At 43.9% G+C, this 27,877-nt stretch overlaps 4 protein-coding genes and 1 non-coding gene across 7 annotated transcripts in view; 2 read left to right on the forward strand and 3 right to left on the reverse strand.

The window, feature by feature from the left end:
• Positions 1-214: 214 nt before the first annotated feature.
• nop58 (NOP58 ribonucleoprotein homolog (yeast)) lies at positions 215-5,320 on the reverse strand. Its single transcript, XM_060050821.1, has 15 exons — positions 5,099-5,320; positions 4,592-4,668; positions 4,422-4,474; positions 4,120-4,244; positions 3,860-3,996; positions 3,326-3,390; positions 2,800-2,934; positions 2,428-2,573; positions 2,082-2,208; positions 1,635-1,798; positions 1,391-1,525; positions 1,223-1,284; positions 983-1,131; positions 776-891; positions 215-638 (listed from the first exon to the last, which is right to left on the reverse strand). The coding sequence occupies exons 1-15, from the start codon at positions 5,141-5,143 to the stop codon at positions 582-584; spliced, it is 1,593 nt and encodes a 530-aa protein (XP_059906804.1). The 5' UTR covers positions 5,144-5,320; the 3' UTR covers positions 215-581.
• On the reverse strand, positions 2,292-2,376 carry LOC132456694 (small nucleolar RNA SNORD11B). Its single transcript, XR_009525560.1, has one exon. It is a non-coding gene; the product is annotated as a small nucleolar RNA SNORD11B (small nucleolar RNA).
• A 2,947-nt stretch (positions 5,321-8,267) lies between the features above and the next one.
• Positions 8,268-13,742, forward strand: nufip1 (nuclear FMR1 interacting protein 1). The gene is made up of 10 exons (XM_060050831.1): positions 8,268-9,235; positions 9,543-9,616; positions 9,704-9,808; positions 9,930-9,992; positions 10,259-10,335; positions 10,549-10,641; positions 11,312-11,481; positions 11,783-11,920; positions 12,115-12,341; positions 13,060-13,742. The coding sequence occupies exons 1-10, from the start codon at positions 8,998-9,000 to the stop codon at positions 13,540-13,542; spliced, it is 1,668 nt and encodes a 555-aa protein (XP_059906814.1). The 5' UTR covers positions 8,268-8,997; the 3' UTR covers positions 13,543-13,742.
• A 49-nt stretch (positions 13,743-13,791) lies between these two features.
• LOC132456474 (uncharacterized) lies at positions 13,792-19,524 on the reverse strand. 3 transcript variants are annotated; one of them, XM_060050833.1, is made up of 11 exons: positions 19,365-19,524; positions 19,020-19,181; positions 18,524-18,649; positions 17,932-18,134; positions 17,297-17,390; positions 16,945-17,037; positions 16,785-16,805; positions 15,757-15,777; positions 15,451-15,477; positions 15,232-15,290; positions 13,792-14,806 (listed from the first exon to the last, which is right to left on the reverse strand). In XM_060050833.1, exons 1-11 carry the CDS (start codon positions 19,426-19,428, stop codon positions 14,789-14,791), a joined length of 888 nt encoding a protein of 295 aa, XP_059906816.1. In that variant the 5' UTR covers positions 19,429-19,524; the 3' UTR covers positions 13,792-14,788. The 3 variants fall into 3 exon arrangements, with proteins under 3 accessions (XP_059906816.1, XP_059906818.1, XP_059906817.1); XM_060050835.1 differs by lacking the exon at positions 18,524-18,649; XM_060050834.1 differs by lacking the exon at positions 16,785-16,805.
• A 335-nt stretch (positions 19,525-19,859) lies between these two features.
• The window catches only part of LOC132455474 (cilia- and flagella-associated protein 47-like), a 79,150-nt gene continuing 71,132 nt past the window's right edge, over positions 19,860-27,877 (forward strand). Inside the window, exons 1-8 of the mRNA XM_060049337.1 lie at positions 19,860-20,160; positions 20,729-20,889; positions 20,983-21,098; positions 21,681-21,819; positions 22,210-22,294; positions 22,915-23,055; positions 23,398-23,579; positions 24,034-24,140. Coding sequence (XP_059905320.1) covers positions 20,017-20,160; positions 20,729-20,889; positions 20,983-21,098; positions 21,681-21,819; positions 22,210-22,294; positions 22,915-23,055; positions 23,398-23,579; positions 24,034-24,140 — 1,075 coding nt within the window. The 5' untranslated portion in view covers positions 19,860-20,016. The remainder of the gene's footprint in view (positions 20,161-20,728; positions 20,890-20,982; positions 21,099-21,680; positions 21,820-22,209; positions 22,295-22,914; positions 23,056-23,397; positions 23,580-24,033; positions 24,141-27,877) is intronic.

The raw sequence follows: 27,877 nt of genomic DNA on the forward strand, positions 1-27,877 counted from the left end.
TGTTATACACCAACTCCTATGTATTTCTTATTGAAGATATTAAGATACATAGGATTTTAATTCATAAATTGTGGTACTCTGAATTAACTTCAAATGTACCATAAGTTAGTTTACAGCCATGGTTGTTTTGGCTATATTGTCAAGCCATAGCTAACGTTAGTGCACGTATTTTGAAGACAATTTTACGGTATAGGAACAAGTCATGGACGTAAGGTTTTCGAAAAAAAGGTTTTTATTGTACCAGAATGCATTCCCAGTTTGAAGTAAAACTGAAAGTGCACTTTCATGACAGGGTCTGATACAGATGAGCTTATACACAATGGTCAACTAGGAGTAGTACAACTTAGGTGGCCTTGAAACAATTGATGATTTTTATTCATGAAAGTATAACAGATAACCCGTTAGTGCATAAATCCAAAACATAAATTGTGATCATAATCACACTAATAAAAATGATAAATGACATGTGGCCAAGCATTCTTGAGACATCCGGAAAAAGTCAGTCATACAGTTTTGTAGGGGAGATTTACAAGTAGAAATTACAAGAAAAACTAAACTAAAGAATATATAGAATCTGTTCTTTATTCGTCTTCCTCATCCTTGACCTTTTTCTTCTTCTTTTTCTTCTTTTCTGTCGTCTGGAAATAACAAAAAACAGCACATTATAAGCAAGTGTTCTGTAATATGGTCATTCAGGTTCTGTGAACAGTTAAACGAGTGTTTTGGCTGCAGTGATTAACGTCTTATTTTGAAAAGAAGCAGAAGCCAGACTTACTTCCTCTGATTTTACAACGACTTCCTCCTCCTCCGCAGCGGGTTCCTCTGCCTTATCCTTCTTTTTCTTCTTCTTTTTGGGAGGCTCTACCTCGACGACCTCTGACGTTTCAGCTTCTAGAAAACACAGAAATAAAGACGTTAGGGGGACCATCAACCGGACACCACTGCCTCAGAGACCCGGGAAGCTAAACCATTTTCAACCCACCTTCTACTGCTGCCGCTTCCTTCTTGGGCTTTTTGACTTTGGTAGCGGGTGTGGCGGGTTGCTCCTCCTCTTCCACCTCCTCAAACTTCCTCTTCTTGGAGGTGCTGGGAATCGTGGAGTCGGCGGAGGGGTCGTAGACTCTCACGTCGCTGTGGAGGGGGAGAGTGGGCATGTTTAGACCCCGTGTACCAACCCTACAGACTGACGGCGTCGCTTCGGGTCTGCGTTCTGATTGGTTACCTCTTGTGCTGATATTTATCTGCCCTCGCCATCGCTTTGCCAGTTCCACTTATCTTCCTGATCTATAAAAAAAGAAAAAGCAAATGAGTCATTTTGTCACATTTCCAAGATGCCACCCCGTCCAAAGATGACACACACACACACACATTAGTTTTTGGTGCTACGTACCCCCTTATCCTCCAGGTGGCGCAGTCGGACCTCCAGCTTTGCCCTGTTCTCAATACCCATCTCTGAGGTGGTGTCTTCCCCGAGCGCATCGTAGCGGATAGCCAGCGACGACTTAGCCGCCAACATTCTGGAGATCTAAATGCAACACAAAAGATTAGAAAACACGGATCGCAGACTTCAAAGCGCTAGTTGGTGTCCCACAACTATTCAAACATGTCAGTCAAGCTAAAGCAAGATCACTCACTTTGCCCTTGTTCTTGGCGCTGGTCTGCCCCACCAGCGAGGCGTGATAGATGAGGCCGTACTTGGGTGTGTCCTTGCGGGTCTTCAGGGCTCTGAACAGGGCCTTCTCCGCCCCAAGGATCTGCACGGTGGAGGCCGGGTGCTTGGCCAAGTTCATCAAGGAGCCTACGGGACAAATGGTGCCAAACCAAAACGCGAGAAACAAGCTCAGTATCACTATATTTAATTGGCCAGGGTTGATTAGTGCCACTAAAGTGCTCATTTTACGAGGACTTTGCCAACAGCGTTTGAAAGGCAACAGGCTCGGAAGAGGTAGTGAACGAACATCAGTTAGAGATTCAGTACACGACAGGATGTCATTTTCGTCACCGCCTGCTCTTCGTATAAGGGATTGGATGAGTAGCTTTTCAGGGCGTGTTGAGATGGGGCGGGTTGTAAAATAACACACCTGCGTGAGCGATGAGCCGAGCTCCGACAAGCTCCCCCACCATAACCGTCAGGTTGGGAGCGATGGCAGTCATGCGGTTTTTCAGGTAGTCGTACAGCTGCACGCGGTACTCTGTGATCTCGATCACCTGGAGGTTGAAAAAACATTGCCGTTAATCAGTGTAATCAGCCAATGACCATTCGAGGCGTTGGAAGTACGAAAAACGTTGTCTGGCCGCTCAGAAGAGATAGTGACTTAATACCCACATTGTTTGTTTCAGGGGAATATTTTTTTATAGTCCTCATCACCACGGTTACATACACACCCTGGACATCAAACGCTTAGTCCAACCCTGCCGTGTATTTACCTGCACGCAAAGGTGGAGGATGTTGGTGATGTCCTCGTCAGAGACCTCCACCCCCATGGAGATCTCGGCGGCCAACTTGACCTCGGCTTCGACCTCCTCCGGGAGGATGTCCGACAGGTCTGTCGTGGCAACGTTGGTGCGGAACCCTGAAGGAAAGACACCAGTTTAGCTATGGGAGGGGGGTTTCTGGATGACCCCAACTAGCCATGGTTCAGTTCACACAGCATGGACCCATTGTAGGAGTCGAAAACTGGGGGTGTCAAACAGGCTCACGTTTCCCCCCTTATTATATTCACACAATATAGTTCCTCGGTCTGTAGGTAGAGAAGGGTGTTTGAATGTGCATGGCATGTCGTTGACGTAGGGCCGTACCTATTTTCTGGATAGCTTTGCAGTAGGCAAGGTTGTCGGTGATGATCTTTCCCACCTCTGGGAAGTGCCAGCCGTACCACTCTCTGCACCTCATGATGTAGTTGTTGAGCTCTTTGTCCAGGTCGTCCAGAAGGGCTGGGGAGGCAATTTAAGGTGAGGATTTAGCAACTGTTTCGTTATCACAACTACAATTTTTTTGCTGAGCCCAATGTATGGCTGGAGAAGAAAATTAATAGAACAGCAGATTGTCGCTGTATTTAGTTCGGCAATAATGTCCACACACGGCAACTACAGGTTATGGTACTAGAATAATAAAATGTTGGTACACATAAAGTTGTACCTGTTTACCAAATTCTTTAATTTTCAGTAAAATATGTTTAATGGCGATCCATGCATTGCGATGCATGTAAAAGGTCCTTGCCAATATTGAGCCTTAACCTTAGGTACAAAAATATAGTATAAAGATGGTCACGCAAACAGATACATTTCTACAGCCATAGGGGATTCAATTAACAAAGAAACTTACAGATGGCCTGGACGATCATGGTGTCCACTTTGTCGGGGCTGAACTTCAACTTGTAGCGGGATAAACTGTAAAACGAAAGATGAAATAACTGATTAGGTCAAGAAGGTACGTTTATTTGAATCCGATCCTTGGAATTACTTGGAAAAGTATATGATAGCAACAAGGGCACAATTTTGAATGGCAATAACATTTTATACTGTGTATGTCTAGATGGTGGTCATTTATTTTGGAAATATGTTTGGTTGCATACTGGGCTTCATTAGCTTGACTCGCTATACTTTATGGTGTTTGGAACAACAAAGGCTCAGAAGAGGTAGTGAACGAACATCAGTTAGAGATTCAGTACACGACAGGATGTCATTTTCGTCACCGCCTGCTGTTCTTATCAGAAGAGATTGCACACTTGGGGGGGCGGGGGGGTAAGGGGGGCTGTAAATATATGGCACCTGCATGCCGAGTGCTGGATCAACTGACCCGGAACGTCTAGGCCTTAGTGTGTAGCCTTTGCTATCACACTAAAGGACAGATATGTACCTGTGGGCCAGACCCAGGGACATGGCGCTGATCTCACGGGGCGGAAGGCCGGTGATGAGCCCCTCCATCTGGGTCCTGATGCCCCTCATCAACTCAGCGATGGCCGGACTGTGGACGCAGCTCAGGTTCATCTTTTCCTGGAAGACACAAGAGGGTTAGAGACTGAAGGACACAGTGCAGAACGAATTCACTCATCGCACCGTATTACACATAATTTTCAAGTCTATTGAAACAGTATTTTATTTTGTTTGCTTTCTTACTTTGATGACGCCCCCCAGTTTGAGATCGCTGATGGCCAGCTGCTCGTGAGCCTCCTTTGCCACCACCTTTTTCAGAACCTTCTTCAGACTCTTGCCAATCTTTCCCTCCACCATGGCCGTGGCAGCTGAGAGGAGAAAGCACAGGTACATTAAGTATACTAGTGGGCAGAGCAGAATCTGTATCTCAAGTTTATTTGGAGATAGGTCATGTTTGATTAGACATGCAAACAGCATTTAAGAATAAAAAACCAAAGTACGTAGAGTTCCATGTTAAATATACAGGGTTTCATATGGATCCGTACCTGCCAGGGCCTCGGTTGTGTCCTGAAACTTCTCAAAGTGCTTCAATTTCACGCTGGTAAGGGAAATAAATAACTTCATTAGTGATGAACCGAGCAGACTTGATTACGAGTAAAATAGATAAGATAAAAAAAAAAAAGGTTGAATCCATGAAGACCAAAACACCACTCACATTTTGTTGGCTTTCTCAGGCGTCTGGAACTCCTTCCAGAGACTGTCGACCTCCTGCAGTTTGGACTCATCGAGGACCTGGGAAAGATTACACAGTTGAGAAAACAATAAAAAATAAACAATTTTCGCTTTCCAACTTCAGTTGCTGCGTGGTATCGTTGAGAGATGACAATTCCCAGTAACAAAACACATGTTTTGGCAGTCGGATTAGCCATCCACGCACACGTGGTAAGCAGGCCCACACATAAAACCAATCCTACCGGCGCTATGTTAACCGAGACAGCCTTTTGACCCATAACGTGCAATTCCTTAACCATCATGTCTCAAATGTATTAAAGATCAGCTGGTTAGTTGATTGATCGTAACGCCGGGCTGCTTAACAAATACAAGCATGGCACATGATTAGTTAGCAATCTAGCTAACCCACCGACCCGTCCGCCTAAAAAGCTATCCGGAAACCTATTAAGGTAATTCTCACCCTAATAAAGAACCATAGGTAAACACATACCTTGAATATAGCATATCCAGCGGCGGTCTCAAATAGCACCAACATTGTGCTGTCTTTTTCAGTGTATTGTATGCAAACTTGGGCTGCTCTCTCTCTGTGGAGAGGTCCTGTGCGGTACCACGTTGACACGCTGCTGGGAAGAAGAGTGAGGCACACGCGGGACTGTACTGCTGCTGCGTCTTCTTCTTCGTTTCCCGTTAACCAGACGCCGTGTTGTGTTACCGCCCTCTAGGGCCCACCGACAGAATGAACCTTTCTCACATGTATGAAGGTACAAAATACATAAATATAAAGATATTATAAATTGGTTATGTGCCCCAACTAAAGAAGCACTTTTTTTTTGTAACACCCAGGTTTCTTTTCTTCAAGTGACTAAATCTTTGAGCTTGGCTGATAGCTCAGAGCTTCTCCACTTTTCTGTCCTTTGGCTCCAGTCTAGTGCTTTTATGTTTATTTGTACTTTTGGTGCTGCATTTATCTTTTCTCATTTGTTTATTTGAAAAGTGTGTGAGCGTGTGTTGAGGAGATCAAAGGTCAAATGGAAGTCAACATCCAGGCTTAGATGATAATGCGGAAGAGGAAATGGAAAGTAGGCCTACATATGGGGATTCTGATTGTAATTAGTGTCCCTTGTATTATGTTTTATATAATGCAACGGAATGCTAGGAGTCTAATTGAAAATGGGCAAGAGTTTAAACACATGTTAGCTGGGCTCGAAGAAAAAACAGAAATAATTTGCATTGATGAAACTTGGTTAAAACCAAGACTTGATTTTATAATACGGGATATAAATGTGAAAGGAAAGATCGAGAGAATACAGCAGGAGGGGGGTGTGCAACTTTCATTAGAAATGGAAGTCGGTATAGAAGAACAGAAGTTATTACAGTGTTAGAATGTGTTACCACAGAAGTATGGACTAACCAAGGGAAAATCACCATTGTCAATTTGGATAACCCCTGCTTCCATTTAGAGGATAATCATTTTCAGGAAATTGTGGATAAGATTAGTGAACCAGTGGTGTGGGTTGGGGATTTTAATGCTCATAATGAGCTGGTAGCAAGAAGAGAAATAGGAATGGGAAAATTGTAGAAGAGTTTATAGACAAAAAACAGCTAGTTGTGTTAAATGATGGTCGACCTACATGGTTTAGAACAAGTCGGACATGGCTTCCCTCCATAGATATTACAATTGCATCAGCAGAGTTGGCATCAATTAGTGGGTGGGAGACAATGGATCTGTATACTGTGGGAAGCGATCATGGACCAATCATTTGCAAATTTGGTATATGTTTAATTGAGGAACCAGTCAATCTGTCCTTGAGGCTTAATTATAAAAGGGTTAATTGGCTCAAGTTTGAGGAGGATGTACATGTGGGTTTATCATTAATAGATAGGGTTAGAGAGAAAGGTTGAGAAAGGGGTAGATGAGTGGAATAATTCTTTATTATTATTCCACTATAACATGCTGTAATTATTCCAATTGTGATACCTGGAAAGCAATCAGATAGCCCTAGTTCCTATAGACCAATTGCCTTGATTTCTGTCTGCTTCTTCTGTCAAATTATGGAACGTATGATAACGGATAGACTTGTGGATAAGCTCGAGGAAGGTGGTTTTTTTGTGACTCATCAGAGTGGATTTAGGCAGGGAAGGTTGACAATGGATGCTGTTTTAAGTTTAGACATGGGCATAAAGAAAGCTATGCCAAATAAGGAAGCAGCAGTAGCAGTCTTTCTGGATATTGAAAAAGCATATGACATGATTTGGAAGGAAGGGTTACAAATTGCACTATATGATGCTGGAATCAGAAAAAAAAGTAACTGGTCAATCCAAGTGAGGGGTGGAAATGAACTATCAGATGAGTTTGAGGTGGAGAATGGAAACCCTCAAGGAAGCGTGATAAGTCTGGTTCTTTTTAATATACTAGTGAATGCCATGTTTAGTAGAGTGGGGAAAGGCTTTGGTTTTTCATTATTTGCAAATTATGGGGCTGTCTGATTCTGGGAGCGAGGGAGGAACCTCCCCTACCTATTTAATCAAATTAAAGGCTTTGGAGAAAGTGAACGAGTGGGCCAAAGACTAGGGTTTTAAAATGTATACAGATAAAGTTAAGTGGCCTATGGTGTTTGGAAATAAGAAAAAGATGCCATCACAGACATTTCAATTGTACAACAACAATCTTGAGAAAGTCAAGTATTTCAAGTGTCTAGGAATGTGGTTGGACAAAAGAATGACAGGGGAAAAGCATATTGAGATAGTATCTTTGAAGTGTGGGAAAATAATTAAAGTCCTTAGTTGTGTGGCTGGTTCTGACTGGGGGACTGATAGAGAATCAATGATGATGATATACAGAGCAATGATAAGATCAGCAATTGATTATGGATGCATGGTTTATGGATCAGCAGCTTTTTCGGTGTTAAATATACCAGACATAGTCCAAGCAAAAGCCTAGTCAAAGCAAAAGACATAGTCAAAATAAAAATTGGGGGAGATGCCACTAGAACTAAGAAGACATAATCTTGGCTTGAAATATCTAAAGAAGCTCAAAGGAGAAAGTGAAATTTTACCAATAAAAGACCTACTGGGTGATCATTCTGAGTTTATGGGAATAAGAACTTCTAAAACTAACTTTGCAGAACATCTCAAATCTTTGGCACAGGAATTGGTACTGGGGCTATTATTGTCCTCCAGTGTGTCGCTCAGTTGCTCCGTCATGGCTGATCCCAGATCCCAGTGTTTACTTATAGTTTTTGAGTATAAGCAAATCAAGGATGTCAGAGGGTGTAATGTATGGGGAGACCATCTACTCATTTACACTGATTGGTCAAAGGAGCATGAGAGTGGTAAGTAGCAGTGGGTATTAGAATTCCTGAAATCGGGTACAAAAAAGGATATATAATCTCAGATCACATGACAGTATTCACAGCAGAGATGTTGGCAGTTCCATGGGCATTACGATGGGTGGAGGATAATAAGCAGGGGTATTCAATATTATGTAGTGATTCAGCTGCAGCTTTAAATTCAATAAAGGAAGGAAAATCCAAGTCCAGGCCAGATTTAATTGTGAAAATACGGCAGTCTTTGTTTAGAATTTACAAGGCAGGTAGAGAGGTGGGGTTTCTCTGGGTGACGGCACATGTGGGTGTGAAAGGGAATGAGGAGGCAAAGAAGGCGGTGAAGGAGGAAACAGTGCAAATTAATTTGCAATATGGGGCTCCTGAGTACATGGAAAAAATAAACAGGGCTCTAAAAGAAAGGTGGCAAAAATCTTGGGAGAAGGAAAGGAAGGGAAGGGCGTACTTTTCAGCGCAGGAAAATGTGAACAAAGATAGGTGCACTTTTAGGTGTAAAAGAAAATACGCTGTAGTAATCTCAAGGCTGAGGCTTGGACACTGTGTGCGGCTGAGGGGTGGGCTGGCTCTGAATGGCAAACACCCAGACCCAAGTGTGAGTGTGGATATAGAGAGACTGTGAAACATGTACTCCTCCAGTGTAAGCTCTATTCCAGTCGAAGGAGGACTCTTTTCCGGAATCTTGGATCAGCTGGGGAATCATTTTTTAATATGCGCACTCTTCTGAATCTGGATTCATTGGTTAAAGAGCAAAGGAATTGTTGGATTACCTTCACAACACTGGAATATATAAAATGATTTAGAGGGAAATAAAAAACACTGGGGGCAGCAATACGCAATAGCTGCGTCAAGGCTGACTAAACCAAAGAAAAAGAAGAAGAAGATTATTTGTCGAACAGATTTGGCTTTCCCCATCCGGCGGAAGTTACGCGCCAGTGTGTATAAACATGCACATGTGGTACCGCACGCTACCACGTTGAAGTCGTTGCCCAGGTAAACCTTTGAATATTAATATTCCTACTGAGTTGAAAACGTGGATGAGAGCAGTATGGATGCAAACGGACAGTATCCTCCGCCGGACTTTGGCTGTCCTCCTCCAAATACGTTCATGATGCCCCCCACTTCTCAACGTCCACCCGGCTCCAGCAACTTCCATCCTAGCATGTGGAACTGGAGCGAGACGCCATCCGACCCGTGGGCCTGCAACACCGGCTGGCAAGGCGCCCCGCCGCCCGGTACTGGGAACTACGATGGACGCTACGACGGTCCAGGACACCATCAACATGGTGGGTCACTGTCCGCCGGGCAAGGATGCAGATCCGCCCTGTGACTTTAGTTTGCTTGCCAGGATATGCTAGCTTCCTATTTGAACTAACAATGATACAGTACCGTTACTTGATGCTTTTTGCATAACCATTTATAATGGGACTATGCGATGTCGTTTATACGATCACAAATTATGGGGATATGGAAAAGTATTCCACTGCAGCTAGATTAGTTAAAGCCAAGTGTGTGAGCGTGTAAGGGATGGGAAATTAATCCCATCCCTTAGCTGTCATTAATGAAAGTTGAAAACTTTATTTTCTGTACTAGGGCAACATTTTAATCGCGGATGGAGTCGAGGCAGGGGCTACAACAATGGGCCGACAAACAACTATGGAAAAAAGGTATTAAATATTTTTCCCGAATTTCCCCTCCGAAGCAGAAATACTCCCCTCTGTGCTAACTTTGTCCAATTGGTCTGAAATCCACAGCAGAAATTTAAGAAGGAACCAGAGTACCTCTATTTTTGTGACCCTTGTGACCAGGGCTTCAAAACTGAAGAAAAACACAGAGAACATATGTCCCAGCACATCAAGGTGATTCACTCTTTCATTGAGCATTCTACTATCCATAAATCAAAGTCCAAGAGGATGTTATCCTTCTGTTTTAATGGTGTCCTAGGCTAACTGTGTATTGTTCTTTTTATCTCTTTCTTAGTGCTCTTTTGCTGACTGCAGCTTCACTGCTCATGAAAAATTGGTCGCCATCCACTGGAGAAATGTAAGCCCTGAAGACACTGATAAAATCAGAACGATTCTCCATTCTGTTATTATTATTTTTTTTTATTTAGTAATGTTTAGTAATTAACCCAAAACATGGTGATAAACACATTGTTTTAAATCGCATTGTTTGAATTTGAGCTGAAAGAGCTCTTAAAAGCTGAGACAATCTATGATTTGATGATGTTGCTGACATCTCACATACCCTCCAGTTTCAAATAGTTTGTGAAACAACTCATTCAAGGTTGTATTTGTTGTTTGTCGCAGAGCCACGCTCCTGGTGCGAAGAGAATCAAGCTGGAGACGCAGGAGGAGATCACAAAGTGGAGGGAGGAGAGACGAAGGTCAGTCCTTATGCACCCTCCCTCTAGCCTGGTCACTCGGCGCTAGATGTGTTATGTTACTACTGGCGTAGACGCCACAGTCCACTTCACTCAGAGCGCTGTTATCCTTCACTATGTTTTTGTATTCATTTTAAAGGTCGGTAATTGGTGGACATTGGTTTGTTTTTCTTAGACCTGACCCTGTTTTCATATTTGTCTGTTTTTCTGATTTAGGAACTACCCGACGGTCGATAATGTCGAGAAAAAGAGGAAAGTACAGGACGTCCGCGAGGAGGGCGGAGGGGTGCTTGAGACGGCCCAGTTCGGGTGAGTCCCAGCGCAGAGTCAGGAGCCATTGTTCGATCAGAACCAATGTTGTTTTACCATGTTGGAGTATTACTCTTCCCTCACTGTGTATCTCTGCAGGGAACAGTGTGTACAGTTACTGGTGGGGGGGTTAGTTATCTGGCTGAACTGTTCTGAGTTTGAACCGCCATGTCCGCACTTTACGAAGCCGACACAAGATGCCTTACCTGCTCCTTAGAGTCGCAACGTGGACCAGTTGAAGAAGCTTAAAATTATCTGCACATATCTGTTGTCAGTGCTGATAGGGATTTAAATTAATGTAATCAATAAAATCAAATCCTATAACTCAACTATCATTTTAATCTCAAATCCCCTCCCACTTACTCAACCCAGCCACCTGAGCTACGCTAGTTCGCATCACACAGTTGCACAGCCAGTTAAAGTGGACAACACTTTTATTGCGTTTTTTTTAATCCTGCCTAATAACTGGGAGGTGCTCAATCTTGCACATTGCGACTTTAATTTGAAGAATTAACTGTTGCTTTGAATAAAAGAGTAGATGCCAAATGGATGCATAGAGGTAGCCTGACCACAACTTCAAGCCCTCTTGGTTTGTTAATAATTTAAAACGGTTAAAAACTGAGAAGTGATGACCATTTAAGAAAGATACCATTTGACTTCCTGTTCCCAGGCGAATGAGAGGCAGAGGACGGGGGAGGGGGCGTGGCAACAACAGGTTCCAGAGGGGCGCCCAAGGAGGCTATCGGAACCAGGGGAATGGCGCCCCGGGGGGGCCCCCCGCCCCTCCTCCAGCAGCCAGGGACGGGGACCCCCTGGGTGCCCTCGTCAGCGATGAGCCAGGTGAGTCGGAGGCGAGAGCCCGCTTTAAAGGGGACATCTTATACCACCAGGTGTGAGTGTGATTAGACCAAATGTAGTCCCTCAGAATTTGATTAGGAGAACGCACCTTCTTCGGCCTCAAAAGTTTTGGAGACATTTTGGATAAAAAAATACAAAATAACACATTGTAGCATATATTTACCATAAGGTCAATAATACAAATGTGAAAATTAGCAACAATTGTATTCATGACTTCATCAAAAATAATACTTTATCAAAACACATGCATACGTTTCTTAACCCTTCTGCCTTGTGTTTCCAGACTCTGATAAAGAGGATTCTTCGGGGACCTCCAAGCAGGGTTTAGTGGTGGCCCCTAAACAGATGAGCTCAGGACTGGGGTCCCTGGTGGCCAGCTATGGCTCGATGACGGAGAGCGACAGTGACGAGGAACCCCAGGGTGAGTTTGCAACTTGCTTGTGTGTTTCGTGTGTGGGGGATGGGAATTCATTCAAAGAAGTGCAGTGCCTATCTTCTCCCAGCCAACTGGTCTGTAATGTCACGTATCTAAATCCACTTAGTTGTGGATCAAAGCGTCTGCTAAATGACTCATTAGTCAATTGCATCACATGGGTTTGTATTTGTCTGTCTCAGCCCTCCCCATTCAGAGGGCTAACCAGCGAGGGACCCAAGCCCCGCCCCAATCCCTTTCACGGGGGCCCCAGGATGCAGAGACGCCCCTGGGTTCACACCCCGGAGCCTCCCCCCAGGACCAATACAGAGGCAGGGGAGGACGAGGACGGGGGCGGGGCCGAGGGGGAAGGGGCAGGCGAGGGGGAGGTCACATGACTCCCCAGAAACGGGCGACGCTACTGGAGATGGTGAGAAGAAACTTAGTCTGAAAATGTTGAAATCTAGGCACAAAGCTAGTTTGCTGGAACCCTGCAAATGAAGACCAATATATGTACCAATATAACAATTGTGCGCCTCGCAACTAAGTAACCTGTCCTAGCAACGAGCCAGAGTGTAACCTAGCATTGAGGCGGAGTGTAACCTAGCAGCGAGGCGGAGTGTAACCTAGCAGCGAGGCGGAGTGTAACCTAGCAGCGAGGCGGACTGTATACTAGCATCGAGGCATTGAGTGTAACCTAGCAACGAGGCATTGAGTGTAACCTAGCAACGAGGCATTGAGTAACCTAGCAACGAGGCATTGAGTGTAACCTAGCAACGAGGCATTGAGTGTAACCTAGCAACGAGGCATTGAGTGTAACCTAGCAACGAGGCATTGAGTGTAACCTAGCAATCAGTCATTGAGTGTCCTAGCAACGAGGCGGAGTGTAACCTAGTAATTAGCCGGCCTGTATCCTAGCAACGAGGTATTGAGTGTAACCTAGCAACGAGGTGGAGTGTAACCTAGCAACGAGGCGGAGTGTAACCTAGCAACAAAACAGCATGTATCCCACAATGAGGCGGAGTGTAACCTAGCAACGAAACAGCATGTATCCCACAATGAGGCAGTGTATCCTAGCAAGAGGCAACGCTTTTCCTAGCGACATCTGTTGTACTGACCTCCCCCAACCCTGCTTGTTCTGCGTCTAGTTGCTGGCGCCCGACATTCGTCACGAGAGGAATGTGCTGCTGCAGTGCGTGCGCTACGTCGTGCAGAGCACCTTCTTCGGCCTCGAGGGCCAACCCAAGGACCGGCAGGCCTCCCCCGCGGCCGGCGGCCGGGGCCTCCCTCAATCAGCCTGCGCGGCTGACGAAGAGGAGCGCCAGACCGGAAGCGCAGAGAAGACTGCAAAATCGACACAGGAAGTCTCCGCAGAAGAGCCTCTAGCATACTTTCAGGGAACTTCCGAAACGGAGGCAGACGGTGACGAGTCCGGCGCCAAGGAGACCGGGGCGAGCGAGCAGACTGCAATGAACCCAGCGGAATCGGAAAAAACGCAAAACAGCGAGCAAGCGGAGTCTGTTCCAATGGTCGAGGAAACGCAGGGCGACAAAGATCCCGACATCGCCACGACGACCACAGAGGAAGTCGCACCCACCCGTCTAGTTGATGAAGAAATATGGGAGTACTAGATCTGACAGGCATCAGAATAACAAAATGTGATCACTTATATATATGTTATATCGAATCGATTTGGTTATGTTAAACACTTGTGAAACTCTTATCCTTGTTCGTATCCTTTTGTTTTTCTTCAAATCTAATTATTTTTCTAAGATGCCATGCAGTGTACAATTTGATATTGTGAAATTAAATCAAATTCTTGGTATAAGAACTTTGTTTTGACCTTTTTTATCGCCGCGTGAAATGTATTGTAAAATCAAGAAAGTTATTGTAACTTTATTCATGTAGCACTTGGATGCAAGTAAAAATGGGCTTCACATCAAAACCGGAGCACATCAAAATGAGGCAAACAGGCATTAATCAAACCTCAACTTCATTATATTATAAGGTGTAAACCGTGAGACATATATACATGTAAACAGACATGTTACACATTCAAGTGTTAAATGCACAAATGTACGTTGACCCATTGTATTTAGATTTTGCTGCGAGCGTTTCCATACAGATTTACCAGGGGGTATCGTGACACAGGTGTGGGTCTACATTGCACTTGTTCTTCAGTATAGTAACACGATAGATTTGGTGCTGAGAAGTTGCACTTGGTGCCTAGACAGAGGTTGTAGTTTGCGTGTATACAGCCCATAGACTGTATAAAACAGCTGTCTGTCGATACAGAATGTCGTCGGACCCGCCTCTCCATGTATGGCATTCAGCCACAGAAAGAGGGAGGGAGATCTAATCGAAGGTTTGGCAGCCCATTGCGACCCATACCCGAGTGACGGCCCCAGATCTGCTCTATTCTACAACAAGACCGTGTCTGTTGTGGGAGTCTGCTGCCCTCGGAAAACAATAGAACGATAGTGTTCTCCTCTAATCAGCTCAATGCAGCCCTGGACAACAGAGTAAGAACTGCTCCAAGGGTAAAGTGACCCAAATGTCCAACGTGTATTTTATTTTATTCCTGACATAAAACTCCAAATGCCATTTGATGGACACTTCTCTCCAGTGTCTTACACCCACCTATGGAATCACTAACCCATTAACTGGCAGTGGTAATGCAATTCTCTACCAATTGAGCTAGACAGGACTGCAGTTATACTGTTTCTATTGTGTCCGAGAACCCAGGGAGGGACACTTAATATGCACCGGTTACTCTGGTAAGTTTACACTCATAACAATTGATTGATTACATAGTGGCTTCTTTCACTGGGTCTGTGAAGCCCGGCAGGGAGCCCTGGTCCAGAGGTCACAGGGGCTTCAGTGCTGTGTTTCGGGCTAAATAAACAGAAAGAAGGTTCAAATGTTGAGGACGTAAGAGGGGTTGGTGGAGACCCACTCTTTTGTTCTCCTATGGAGAAAGATAATACGCTTCCAAGTTCAAAATAACTTGACCAATGACCAGGCTGATCACAGCGACTTACAGCTATCTGGCGCATTAGCTACTTAGCTAGTGTTTTACCTACGTAGCAGTACTACAGCTACTTCCTAGCGCTACAGCTACTGAGAGCTATAGCTACTTCTTAGAACTACGGCTACCATCATTACAAACATAACTGTGGTACAACTAACTAACTATTACCAATTCAGGCTAATAATAATGCTTCTTTTAGCTAAAGTGCTATTGTCAGTATGGCAAAATGTTGGTACGAACTAAATGGTAAACTTGGCCGGTGCTAGAATGAAGCAGGAAAGGGCCTTACATCTGGGTTGGCTTTCAACTCCTCCAGTTCCTTGGGATGATTGTTCTCTGAGTCATCACCTGGAACAGAGTCAAGATATGTCCTTTCTCAGTCACGAGGCTTATGAGGAGACCACAGTTATGACCATAGAACATGACCAGAGCAGAGGACTCGGGAGGAAAGAGAGAAGGGGAGAGGAAAGAGAGCGAGAGCAGTGGAGTTATGGATGAAGATACATACCACCCTTAATTCTTCTTCTCCAGAAATCTAGCATGAGGAACGGGGGAGAACGAGAAGATAAGACTGGGTCTCTCAACTTCCTCATGTAGCTCTCAGAGCAGATCATTTAGGACTCATAAGAGCCACAACATACTGTTATAATGTAGCATAGTTTAGTTGTGAACCGTATTGATGAATACTGTATGGTGTGGATGTGAACCATTCTGTTAAAATATAGTTATAATAACTGTAACCATAATGTATAGATTATATAACCAAGCTTTATGGTTTAGATGTAACGTTTTTGTATAACTTTTTTGTCCTCACCTGATTGCCATGGCGTTGATTCTACAATGAGGAAAAAACAAATGTAATATCAGAAACAGGGGATGCTTTACTCTTAATTTGCATGAAAATGTAAAATAATAACCATCATTTTGATTCTAAAAGTTTTTACAAACGAAAATAAGCAGAACAGAAAAAAGACGATGTAATAAATGTTGAACACAGTGGTTTTAATACCAGTGATCTCCCTTTTTACAGCAGGTTAAACAGTTATGTTGGAACTGTGCAGGCTAGCCCCGTCCCTTTCAGCTACCTACCAAGTGTTTGCGTTTCTCCCTAATTACCTCTGGTCTTTCTGATATTTCATTAGCCCCTTATGTGTCTGTGACAGCAGTTCTCTATGCCCTGTGTCGCTTTGTTTTTGTCATGGTCTGTCTGTTTCCTTGTCTTGTTTTGGTGTGTTTCCTGTTTTACTTTAGTATCTGTCTTGTTTCTCCCCATGTCCTGTCAAGGTTCCCTCCTGTGTGATTACTGCTCCCTCTCCTAATGTGTTCCAGCTGTTACTTGTTGCGTGCCCTGTGTTTAGTATTTTAGCCCTTGTCTTTCCTTTGTTTCTTCCCTGTGTTACCCGCGTCACCCGTGTTCCTTGCCTTTTGCGTTAATAAATTATCCTTTTATTGAACTATCTGCTATTGGGTCCTACCTGCCTGCCTGCCACCCGCTAACCGTAACAGTTTTGCCTGTTATCTTGGCTGTTGTCAGTTACTGCACCAGGTTAGCGGCTTGTTAGCAAAGATGAGCTTTGTTCAGTTAATTAGCCGTAGCTAAATGCTCCGCCTTTTGGCTGTCACTTTCTTGTTCGGCCTGATCTTCTCGATAACCTGTCACTCATTTGTGTTTGTGTTTAATGTCTAAAGAAGTGCCAGTATTTGGAGTTAGCCAGAATACAACTGGATACTCTGTATTTGGTCACACACAACATGTAGCGATGCATTAATGGTAATGATAATACCGTAGTTACAATGCAAATACAATGATGATTATAAGCTTTCGCTGGAGGGGTCTCCTACCTTTATGAAAGAACCAGACTCCTGGATGACAAGATACATCATTATAAACAGCAACATTTGGTGCAGACAATAATTAGACGTTCCAAAGCAACCACTCTATCAGGCAATTATTAAAAGAATAGAGTATATCCGTCATGGCCGCTGTTTCACTCCTTCTCACCTGTCCAACATCTGTGTAACGCGATGGCTGCTATGACCGCTACTATGAAGGATGTGAACACGACCACTCCTTTCATTGGATGGAGAGTTTCTCCTGGGAAACCACAAAAACAGAAACAAATTCGTTGAGAATACTGTTAAAACTCTGGCCCCTCCCACATATTAATCTGGCCTTGCAGGAACCTCCCACTTAAAATAAGTCCCCCACAGGCCCCTCCCACATATCTATCTGCGACTCCCTTTTATTCAATAACTCTACTGCCCCTCGAACTTCAGTTCAACCGGCCCCTACCACTCATTCCACTGTCCCGATGGCTCCTCCCACTCACGCTGCCGGCCAATAAGGGACTCACGCAGTGTGGAGGGACGCGTGCTGGGCTGGCTGTTCTGCAGGCTTATTGTGTTCCAGACGGTACAAACAAATACATCCGAGTCCGACCCCACGACCTAAGACAAGAAGGTGGAACAACGTGAGCTCAGAGTTCCTCAAAGCAACTTCCTGGAGCAGAGGGGACCTAACTCTATTGAGAGCCAGACGTTTGATTACCAGTTGTGCCATTAGCCAAGGCCCTAACCACGTCAGAGTGAGAAACTCATCGCAGCATGTGAAAGAGAGTAACGTTGAGTGCAGTGTTTTTTATCTAGACATTTTTTATGAATCCCAACTATGTTGTTCTTCTACATGTGGATGACATAAAATAAATAATTCAATTGAAATGGAAATGGATGAAAGAACTGAATTAGATTATTATTATGATTATTATTTCAATTGACAACCAACATCAAGATTTTGCCAACACACACACAAACCCACACGCACGCACACACACGTCTCACACACACACACACACACACACACACACACACACACACACACACACACACACACACACACACACACACACACACACACACACACACACACACTTAAATGCTAAACAATAAGCATCAAAGGTTACACCATCTACTATCACTGCATCTCCCTTACCATTGTAACGTTGATGGATTTAGGCAAAGTTTTGTTTGCATCCTCATCTCCATGACTTGAGATGTTTGCTTGTGGCTGGTGGGTCCAACTGTACTGGACGGGCTCTGCTCCGCTGGTGTCTCCTTCGCAAGTCAAAACACAGAAGATCGTCCCCTCATCCTCCGGCTGGCAGGCCCAGGAGACCGTCGGCACGGGAACCGCAGCTGTCCAAACACCACCACAACACATGTCGAACCCTGCCTACATCTGATACAAAGTGTCGCGCGTTGGAACAGACCAGAGCGCATAATGACGAGGACGACAGTCGGGGTGATTACCGTTTTTGTTCCGTCCTCAAACACCATGGCGCGGGAGTTCAATGATAAACAAACTTTACAGAACAATGAATACTAATGAGCACACGGTCGTTTTTTGTACTAAATAGAGCAATACATGTGTGTGCGCGTCGTGGGAACCACAGCGAGAGACATTACACTAAGGAATGCAAAAAAGTGTGTCACCCAAATATAGGTTTGGGGGAGACTACTAGCCTACATGGAGAAGCGTCCGGTATATTAGCGTAGATCGGGGGTCGTCATGCAGCTTTGCTTACAGAGGATGCTGACGTTAATCTTGCGGGTTTGACCGGAGTTGATGAAGACCGTGTAATCCCCGCTGTCACCCGCCCTTGTGCTGCTGATCATCAGATCTCCCGTTTGGATGTCCAGCAAAGCGCGGTCTGCAAAAGTCCATTCATGGTGTAGTAGCTCCAAGTTATCAGAAGTATTATTAGGCCTTCGTTTTTACAACTTTTTTACCCATGTAGCCCTATATGAGATCCTAGGCTACAACAAAAGTGGCATTTTATGCTGTTATGATTAGCGTCACTTAAATAACGCTATAAGTGCCACACATGCAACACATAACTAGGCTAGGCAATATCTACATATAAAAAGATCTAGGCCTATCTAAATATATAGCTACATCTCTATATGGAGAGGGATATAGGCTATCTAGGCATCCATAGGTCTTCATCATTTACATAGTGATACAATACAAGTCACATCAGACAGACATAGAATTGATCAGACATCCCGATCTATGCCTACCTTGGAGATGAGCGCGGAAGACGGCCGACCTGTTGTCTCTGTTCCACTCTACTACCGGGTCGACCCCATACCGCCACTCTATCGTGGAGATGACGTCCTTCGTGGACCACTGCGACTTCAGAGAGCAATCGGTTCCAGCTCGGAAACTTACGGATACGTATTCTAGAGAAAGGTATATAGATGCAAAAGTCTTTCAAAGTTGAATCACTTTGCCATGAGATTTTTTTGTCCAACGCGCTATGGACATGCATTAAGCCAACGCCCATGCCATGGCATCACCTCGCCAGAATTGAACCAAATATCACATTTGTTTAAGGGACATTTTTAACCCAGTTCCAAACTTACGATAATACGAAGTGGAAACCGCCAAGCAGCCGCAAAGGACAGAAATGAAAGACGTCCAATGCATTGCTCCTGCCAGCAGCTCTGCTCCAGCCCCAGTCTGCAGGGACGCTGGCTCTGTGTGTTGACGTTCTGGAGGCTCCGGGGCGGGCTCGCGCAACACGTGTTGAGGACGTGGTTGATAATGACGGCATTACATAGGCTATTTGGTTAACTTTATTGAATCTGAGGATATATTCTCGCCCAATAGAGGTCTTTTTTTCTCTCAACGTTATAGCCTACATAATGAATTAAAAATAAATGGCATAACCAAGCATAACAGAAAACAACGATATGATAATATAGTTTTTATTCATTATGAAAGAAAAAATCAAATTGAAAAATGTGTTCAGTCTGCAGAAAAATAGGGTTCCTGCGTGCCCACTTGTTGAATCGTTAGGTGACTCTCGTCCTCGTTGCCTAGCAACCACCTGTGCCGCAGTCGTCGACGTCTGCCGAGTCTAGTGACTCGTCGCCCAGCAACCGTCCGGCAACGAATTGAGCAGACCGTCGGAATGTGGGGTCGCCGATAGTTAGAAATACAATTCACGCATGTAAAACAATTAATAAGTTCCACTCGTGATCTTCTCCACCCGTTCTTGATTCACCCGTCAGCATGTCTTCTCCGTCTGTCCGGGTGGTGCCGCCCCGGGTGGAGTTCAGAGAGGTGCGGGTCGGGGAGGTGTACCGGACCACCGTCACGGTCACCAATGTCGGCGGAGCCTCGAGAGACATCGTGCTCCAGAAGCCTCCGTCCAAGGTAGACGACGAGGGTCTGGGCTCTGGGTACACCCGTCTGCAGTGAAACTTATAGGATGCATTCTTATTGGGAATTTAAAAAAGCTGTAGGCTACTTGATGTCCAATTAAAATTAGCCTATAGGCCTGTACTTTATAATGCAACTTGTATTGTGTCTAGGCCTACTTATTAATCACCATGACGCCCGCACATCCTATAATGTGTGTTATATTTGTATAATACAAAAATAAATGTAGGCCTATATAGCTGTTTTTATATGTAACATTTCTTTCTTTCCTTCTATATATTATATATTTGGTTGTCTTTACTGGGGGAAAAGGTATGAAACAAATTAAATGTAGTAAACAGGGGAACAACGGAAAATTATACATAAATATATATTTATGTTGAAAGCTCATTATTATACTTAAGGTGGGCTATTTGGTTAAAAGGTTGGATTATACATTTTGTATATTATATTATCAAAATGCTCGAATTACCTAAAGCTCATAATTATCCTTTTATACAGTAGGCCTATGTAGCTAAGCCTATACTTGTGTAATCTTGTCTCGCTTTGTTTCCACCGCCAGCCGTTCAAGTTCACGTTCAACGCTCCGCCGTCCTCCGCCGTGGCCCCGGGCCTCTCTGTGGGCGGGTCGCTGACCTTCTCCCCGGAGCAGGCGGTGGAGGTTGCGGACAGCCTTGAGTTTCTCATCGACCATCTGACCACGGTGGAGGTCCAGCTGCGGGCGTAAGTAGGCCCATCCTACCTCTGAATGCTTATGAATCTAATATTTGTGTCTAGACTTTTTTCGTGTGTGTGCGCGCATGCGTGTGTGTTCAGGTACCCACCAGCCTGCAAACTGTTGGTGGATTCCCTGGTGGATTTTGGCTCGGTTACAGCAACCAGTCAGGTGATCGTTAAACAGCTGCCTTTGACCAATCAGGGATCAGCACCAGGTATATAACATCGAGGCTATTGTGATCCTGATATCTGATTGTCACCATAAAAGTTATGCATTCAGTTACTACTGTAAAGTCATCAGTCATCTTTATTTTTAGGTACTTCATGCTTTGATTATTATTAATTTATTCCAACTTTATTACATGTCTTTTGACATTGGTATTGTTTGACCACAGTTAGTTCGGAACCAGTAATTTGATTGGATGAAAGCATTTCATGAGTAGCATACTGAGAGTATAACAGCGCTGGGACTGTATCACTCCGCTGTGCAGCTGTTTCTAATAATCGTTCATTACACTGATTAACTGATCCACACAGAATCAAATGTCTATCTCTCCGTTTGTCTGTCTGCGTTTCAGTCATTTTCAATTAATACATTTGACAATACTTTTTTTCTGTATCTTGGATGACCAATCACCCATTCTTTAAGTCAGATATTGAAATTGTCAATCTGTCTGTGACTGTACTCGGTGTAGGGCAGTACCATGTGCAGTAAACGTGCCTGTCTGTCGGTCAGCCTGGTGTAGCGCAGTACCATGTGCAGTAAACGTGTATGTCTGTCTGTGGGCCTGGTGTAGGGCAGTACCAAGTGAAGTTCAACGGAGATCCGTCAGTCAAACTGTCGCCCAGCCGCGGTACTGTAATGCCAGGCGCCACCCAGTGGTTAACGGTGGAACTGAGCACGCACATGCCGGGGCTTAGAGAGGAAATGGCTCTGTAAGTTAGGCTATGTTGTGGTTTATTTTAAGAAATGTATAAGATCAAGTAGATATGAGATAGTTATCCCATTGAAGGTGCAATACGTGGTATCCTCAACAAATTTTGTATACGTGTAAAAGGACATTTGTATTTATGACCAATCATTTCTAACAGGTCTTAGGTTAAAAAAAGAACTAAATGTGTCACAACAATGAAGTCTCACATTTGAATTGGTCCACAATCTACATAGACTAGATAAATATAACACATGTAAAACATCTTCTTTGGTCTGAGCTATTGATCATCCGACCCTTCATCAGTTAAGCCACCGTTTCAATATTGCCTTGCTCTCTGCCCACCGTAGTTCCCCTCAGCCACTGAGTGTTGCGCACCTTCAACCTGTTTCAGAGTGAAGCTCCAGAGCAGCCCAGACCGGAGTCTGAGGATCAGGGCTGAGGTGGTGGACCAAGCCCTCCAGATATACGACCTCCAGGTATATGGCCTGGGCCATATTTCAGATACGATATAAGTGAATAATGTACATAATTAATTATAAAACTCGACATCCTTCATGTGTGACCTTTCCCGCCGCTAGAGGGCGCACTGGTTCTGAGCGCGGTAGTCACAGACGCGGTTATGTGTGCATCATTAAATAACATTACCAAGAATATACGGGTTTAATTGAATATTGCTTGTCTAAATTGCTTACCACGTATTATGGAAGTCGTATGTTAAATATTGAAAGAAAAAGAAAAAGTCAAAAATGTGAACTCCCCGTCGGGGAATTGAACCCCGGTCTCCCGCGTGACAGGCGGGGATACTGACCACTATACTAACGAGGAGTGGTACTATTGGCCCCACTCATTTAAAAAAATAAACGTGAGCTGTTTGTATGGTGCGCCTACTTTTCGTTAACCTTTCCAATGACTTATCAATATTCGTGACTTACATTACCTACGTAAAGTACTTTGGACCTCACTGTTGCGCTCTTCTTTTTTCGAACTAATTTGGGCAACGTTCACCTGTAAAAGCCATCGAATAAAACAATCGATTGTTCAAGTCTTTACTATTGCAAATCGATCTATTTGTGAGACATTTATTTCGCAAAAAAAGGGGTCTCCTCTGTCTTGCCTGTCGTTTGGACCGGTCTACAATGGGACATCCCGCGTGGAGAGAGTGGTTTTGAAGAACAACGGGCCGGCCACGTGCCACTGGCTGGGCTTCATTCAGGACACCACGGAGGGAACCGAGCTGGTGGGTAATCGGACCTCTTCCCCCTCCCGGGTGCATTTATCGTTTGCTGCTTTAGGCTGCAGTTCCACCATTGGCCAGATGCCTCTAATACAACAATGAGGAATCTCGACGATATGGAAGGGGAAGAGAGAACAAGTGTTATTTTTTCTGATTTTCTTTTCAGAATTCTGAGAATAAATTCAGAATTGTAGGCAGGGATTTAGTATATAATACTTTTTCATACGAATATACCCTAAAACAGTAGGAAAATATGTGTATTTTTACATTATTAACATTATTTGGGTGTTTATTGCCGTCTTTTGCTACAGACAATCATGCGTAAAATTGTGAATTCTCGTTCAGGCTACAGAGCTCTGGAAAAGCACGGATGCAGCGCTGCTAGGGAGAAGGAGAGAGACCCTTAACAGCAAGACCCCCCACGTACCAGACCCGTCCCAGGTCGTCTGCTGCGTCCCCAAGCAGGGTCGAATAGGACCCTACGAACACATCACAGTGTCCGTACGCTTCAGTCCGTTGTGCAAGAGGTAGGGAGTCCGAGCCGGGACGGTCTGATGGCTTTGTCAGCAAATATAAATAAAAAAATTAGAAATAAAAAAAAAAGCGAAAAGTGTGAACTCCCCGTCGGGGAATTGAACCCCGGTCTCCCGCGTGACAGGCGGGGATACTGACCACTATACTAACGAGGAGTGGTACTACGGAACGTTTTATTTCCGTAAACAAACCTACCAACAGTGGGGCGTATCGTCAGCGAATCCTCTACAACTTTTCAGTCGAAAATGTTTCCTCCCCGTCGGGGAATTGAACCCCGGTCTCCCGCGTGACAGGCGGGGATACTGACCACTATACTAACGAGGAGTGATGCACAGACTTCACTTAGTTAAAAAAATAAAACGTACGTCAGCTTACGTCCTCGAACATTTTGTATGTGATATTGGAGCATTTTGTGCATAATTTATTCATATTGACTTTTCTCCTCAGGCCTGTTGAAGACAGAAAGCGTTCCAGTTCTGCCGGTCCACAAGAATACGCTGTCTTTCTGCTGTTTCAGCTGGTGGACACCATGCACGGCTTCATCCCCCTCAACGGTAAAGCCATATACATATAGACACGCATGGGCCTTGGGTTCGTACGTCAACGGTGCCGCCATGCAACTCTCGCGCCCCTTACACTGCAGGACTACGAGAGCTGCCTTCGATTAAAGCCCACATGACACACTCGATATAATTAATTAACATAAACTTCTCGGTGACGGTGGCGGGAACAATTACACAACATCAAAAAATATCACCAACAAATTACACCATGGACCTATTATAGAACGGACAGCGGATTCCAAAATGCCGCCCATTCATATGAAAACTGCTGTGTTCGAAATCGTTCCCTATCACGGATATAGTGCACTATGTAGGGTGCTCGCCATTTTGTAGTGGTGTTCGAATTATCGGTGGTTAATTTCATGCACTATATAGTGCACTTAAAATACCCAAAGTTTGAGTGTACATAACATGTACCCTACATGTTACTCCCGTATACCACAATGCAATGCGGTCGTGTTTTTTCAGAAGGAGAGGAAGAAGCTGAATAACCGCGAAAACGAATATATTTAATGATGGAGTCTCCGGCTTTCGTTTAGAAATTACAAGTTATTTGGAATTTAACAAAGAAAATAACATTCAAAATTAATTAAATAAAAACTTGAACAAGGAAATGTAACATTCAACATCAATACAACCTCCAGCTTTCCTCGTGAGTGCCCAGATTGTTTACATGATGTGGGAGCATCTTAGCCTGGCACCCCCCACCTACCTAATTCCGCTCAATTTTCATTTTACTTCAGTACTAGGTCTGGGTCTGCTTAATGTAAATGCGTTCCATGTAAACCAGATTTCTGGCGGTCCAATCAGCGAACAGAGGGAGTGGCTGAGAACGATGACGTCTAGGTCGCGCACCAGTTTCAGTTGTAGTCCAAGATTCCATCCAACTATTTACGAAAAATGCAATCAAGAATTGATATACAAATAAATGGTTACATATCGATCAGCAAAGAGGTTGGAAAGGCCAATCCAAATAAATAAGTTCAATAGGCCTACACCAACATTGTTTACTGTCATACATATCTAAACAAGCAAATGAAAAATGTAATACTAACGCAACTGAAATGTTTATTAGGCTATTAACAATATTATAAACATTTTACCGTAATGCACCCGTTCTTTTTCTTTGGATCTTTTGAATAAATGGATCAATGGTGAATCGCAATGATTGCAAGCAGAGGAACGTGAGTCATTGAGCAGCAGCTGAACCAGTCTAAAAATCCCCTTTTCACTAAAACACTTTTGGTGATAAAATGTTACCACAGTGGCAAGAAAAAAAATTCAACGTCAGTCATGTTAAGTAAAAGGAAAAACCATGGACACGAGAAGTTAACGGAGCCATGCACTAGGCTCTCTCGAATGCCGGGCCGAAACAACATGTTTGACTACGACTCCTTTCAGCTGCCCACCCCTCCTTCTCCAGCAAAAAAGAATAACATAAAACGGCTTATTAAACGCTTGTGGTGGCGAGACACATTCCTGTTCCCCAATTGTGTTGGAGTGAACGGAGATATCTACTTCTGGGCCCCTTCAATTGAGGGACCCGTCCACAGCCCGCTTAAACAGCTGCAATAATGTGTTCCAATATCCATACTATCCGTACTTACTAGCCTTAGTTTGAGTATGCAGGGCGTTCCAATTCAGATCGGGCGAAAATTATTGTACTGTAAGGACCCGGATGGTGTACTCAAAGCGGTCAAATCGCGGAGTGTGGATCGATGTATACTTTTCGTACTCAACGGCAGCCTTCTTAGCTATGTAGCGGAAGAGGGCGGAGCCAGGCTAAGCCAAAGTCAGCGCATTTTCCACATAGCCTGCATTGATAGTCATTTTGTAGTTTTTATAGCTTTTATAACTTTTTATAGCTGCTAGGCGTAGAGTTCACCGTACAAGGAGGGATGTTTATTGCGGGGGAGGAGCCGCGGTGGCAGTCGTGATCGTAAATTTCGGATAGTCAGGGTTCCTACAGGTTTCTTCAAGCCAAATTCAAGTCTTTTTAAGACCCTTTTAAGACCACTTATATAAAAAGGTAAAACCTATTTCACGGCCTATTTCACAGACCTACCGACAAAGTTTGATGATGTAACATTGCATAAAATGGGTCGCTAGATAACGTAAACAAACGTTAAAAAATAAAAAGAAAGTCAAACTTTCTTGTCTTCTGCTAAGATTTTCTTTCGATTTTTCGCGCTTCTGCTTGGCTTGTTGTTTGCGGTCTGTGTGTGCGTGTTGTAGCAACTAGTGCTGTCGCAAAGTGACGTGTGGGACCCAGGGACATATATGGGACCCAGGGAAGCGTTGCATTATCAATTATTGGTTCCGGTGTTTTGACTCTAGAGGCCACGTTTATAAGTAGCAGGGTATTTATAGAAACGTATATTTCCCCCCCTTGTCGTTTACATCAAAATGCATGAATACGCCGTCGAGCACCATTATAACTATGCCAAACCTATGGGCGGCAGTGTAGGGAGAAGGATAAAGCCATGCAAGCCAATCAGAATCCTCAGAATCAACAACAACGAATAACACAAGAGTCTTCCTGTAACAAACAAACTGTAAACATAGGGCGCTCATATCATAGATATATATTAACTAGATGCCCTACGACGGCGTCTAGAACGTCACCATAGGCTGCCATCTTACTACAGTAGAGCTTTCTGGTGGAATCTGTTGTAGCGGATAGAAATCATTGATCTGCACAAACGCTAATACTGTTATCTCGCTGAAATCTTGACGGATTTACAAACGGTTTGGTTTCTTACAAACGTTATTAACGTGTTTATAATTCTGGATGCTTGAACATGTTTAAATTGCAGCTTTTCTCCTCGAAAAACGACTTAATCGTGCAGCTTAGTTGTATATCACGGGTAGGCTACTATAGCTAGCTAGCTACCCAGTAATTTGACATCGAATTGCCCAAAGAAGGGACGGTTTTGCTGCCTCTGACAGGACACTGCTCTGCAGTGACCACTTCAGGAGTGAGGACTTTGACAGGATGTGGGGGCATTTACACTTTTTACAGCATCATGCCTTCAGTGTGCATATTTTATGTAGTTCTCTGCAAACCTATGGTAGCATCATGCCTTCAGTGTGCATATTGTAAATAGTTCTCTGCAAACCTATGGTGGCATCATGCCTTCAGTGTGCATATTGTATATAGTTCTCTGCAAACCTATGTTGGCATCATGCCTTCAGTGTGTCTTGAACAGCCACAAAGGTTGCACATATTATATTCATATTTTATCGTATTTGTCTAAATGCATACTTGACTGTAGATAGATTTGAGTGAAGTTACCAACGCAATAGATTGCTGAGTTTTAGTAGCCGATATATTGATTTGACATAAATAACATGAATACCTTGTGCATGTGTATATTTATTGCACCGATCTGTTCTGTTTAATGTTCATTTCATATGAAAACACATGGTTATAATTAAATAAATACATCTCTGTACAGGGTGGGGATTTCAACATGCAGCCTTTCTTGACGTATATTTGTAAAGGGAAATCTTGTACCTATTTTAGAACATTATTCTATTTTTCTTAGAACGTAACAATTATTCATAAGTATGTACTGTCATACCTACATCTCTGACGTTTATAACAAACCAAACCGTTTGAAAATCGGTTGAAAATTGAGCAAGTTATGGTTATTTAAAAAGTTCATGTACCTCTACCAACACAATGTTATGGGGTGAGCAGCTTACTGTGGTAAGATGGCCGCCAG

The sequence above is a fragment of the Gadus macrocephalus genome, chromosome 4 (assembly GCF_031168955.1).
Source record: "Gadus macrocephalus chromosome 4, ASM3116895v1".
Taxonomy (NCBI): Eukaryota; Metazoa; Chordata; class Actinopteri; order Gadiformes; family Gadidae; genus Gadus; species Gadus macrocephalus.

What these genes read in the sequence shown, in the direction of transcription:
- nop58 (XM_060050821.1), bottom strand. Translation starts at nt 5,143, where the DNA reads ATGTTGGTGCTATTTGAGACCGCCGCTGGATATGCTATATTCAAG. An exon ending in GCGCCAAGAACAAGGGCAAA is followed by an intron (nt 1,526 to 1,634) that starts GTGAGTGATCTT and finishes TGTTGCATTTAG; the next exon opens with ATCTCCAGAATGTTGGCGGC. An exon ending in GCCACCTGGAGGATAAGGGG is followed by an intron (nt 1,285 to 1,390) that starts GTACGTAGCACC and finishes CTTTTTTTATAG; the next exon opens with ATCAGGAAGATAAGTGGAAC.
- LOC132456474 (XM_060050833.1), bottom strand. Translation starts at nt 19,428, where the DNA reads ATGCATTGGACGTCTTTCATTTCTGTCCTTTGCGGCTGCTTGGCGGTT. An exon ending in AGTCTGGTTCTTTCATAAAG is followed by an intron (nt 15,778 to 16,784) that starts GTAGGAGACCCC and finishes TCCTCATTGTAG; the next exon opens with AATCAACGCCATGGCAATCA. An exon ending in ATCAACGCCATGGCAATCAG is followed by an intron (nt 15,478 to 15,756) that starts GTGAGGACAAAA and finishes TCCTCATGCTAG; the next exon opens with ATTTCTGGAGAAGAAGAATT.
- nufip1 (XM_060050831.1), top strand. Translation starts at nt 8,998, where the DNA reads ATGGATGCAAACGGACAGTATCCTCCGCCGGACTTTGGCTGTCCTCCT. An exon ending in TCGCCATCCACTGGAGAAAT is followed by an intron (nt 9,993 to 10,258) that starts GTAAGCCCTGAA and finishes TGTTTGTCGCAG; the next exon opens with AGCCACGCTCCTGGTGCGAA. An exon ending in CTTGAGACGGCCCAGTTCGG is followed by an intron (nt 10,642 to 11,311) that starts GTGAGTCCCAGC and finishes TCCTGTTCCCAG; the next exon opens with GCGAATGAGAGGCAGAGGAC.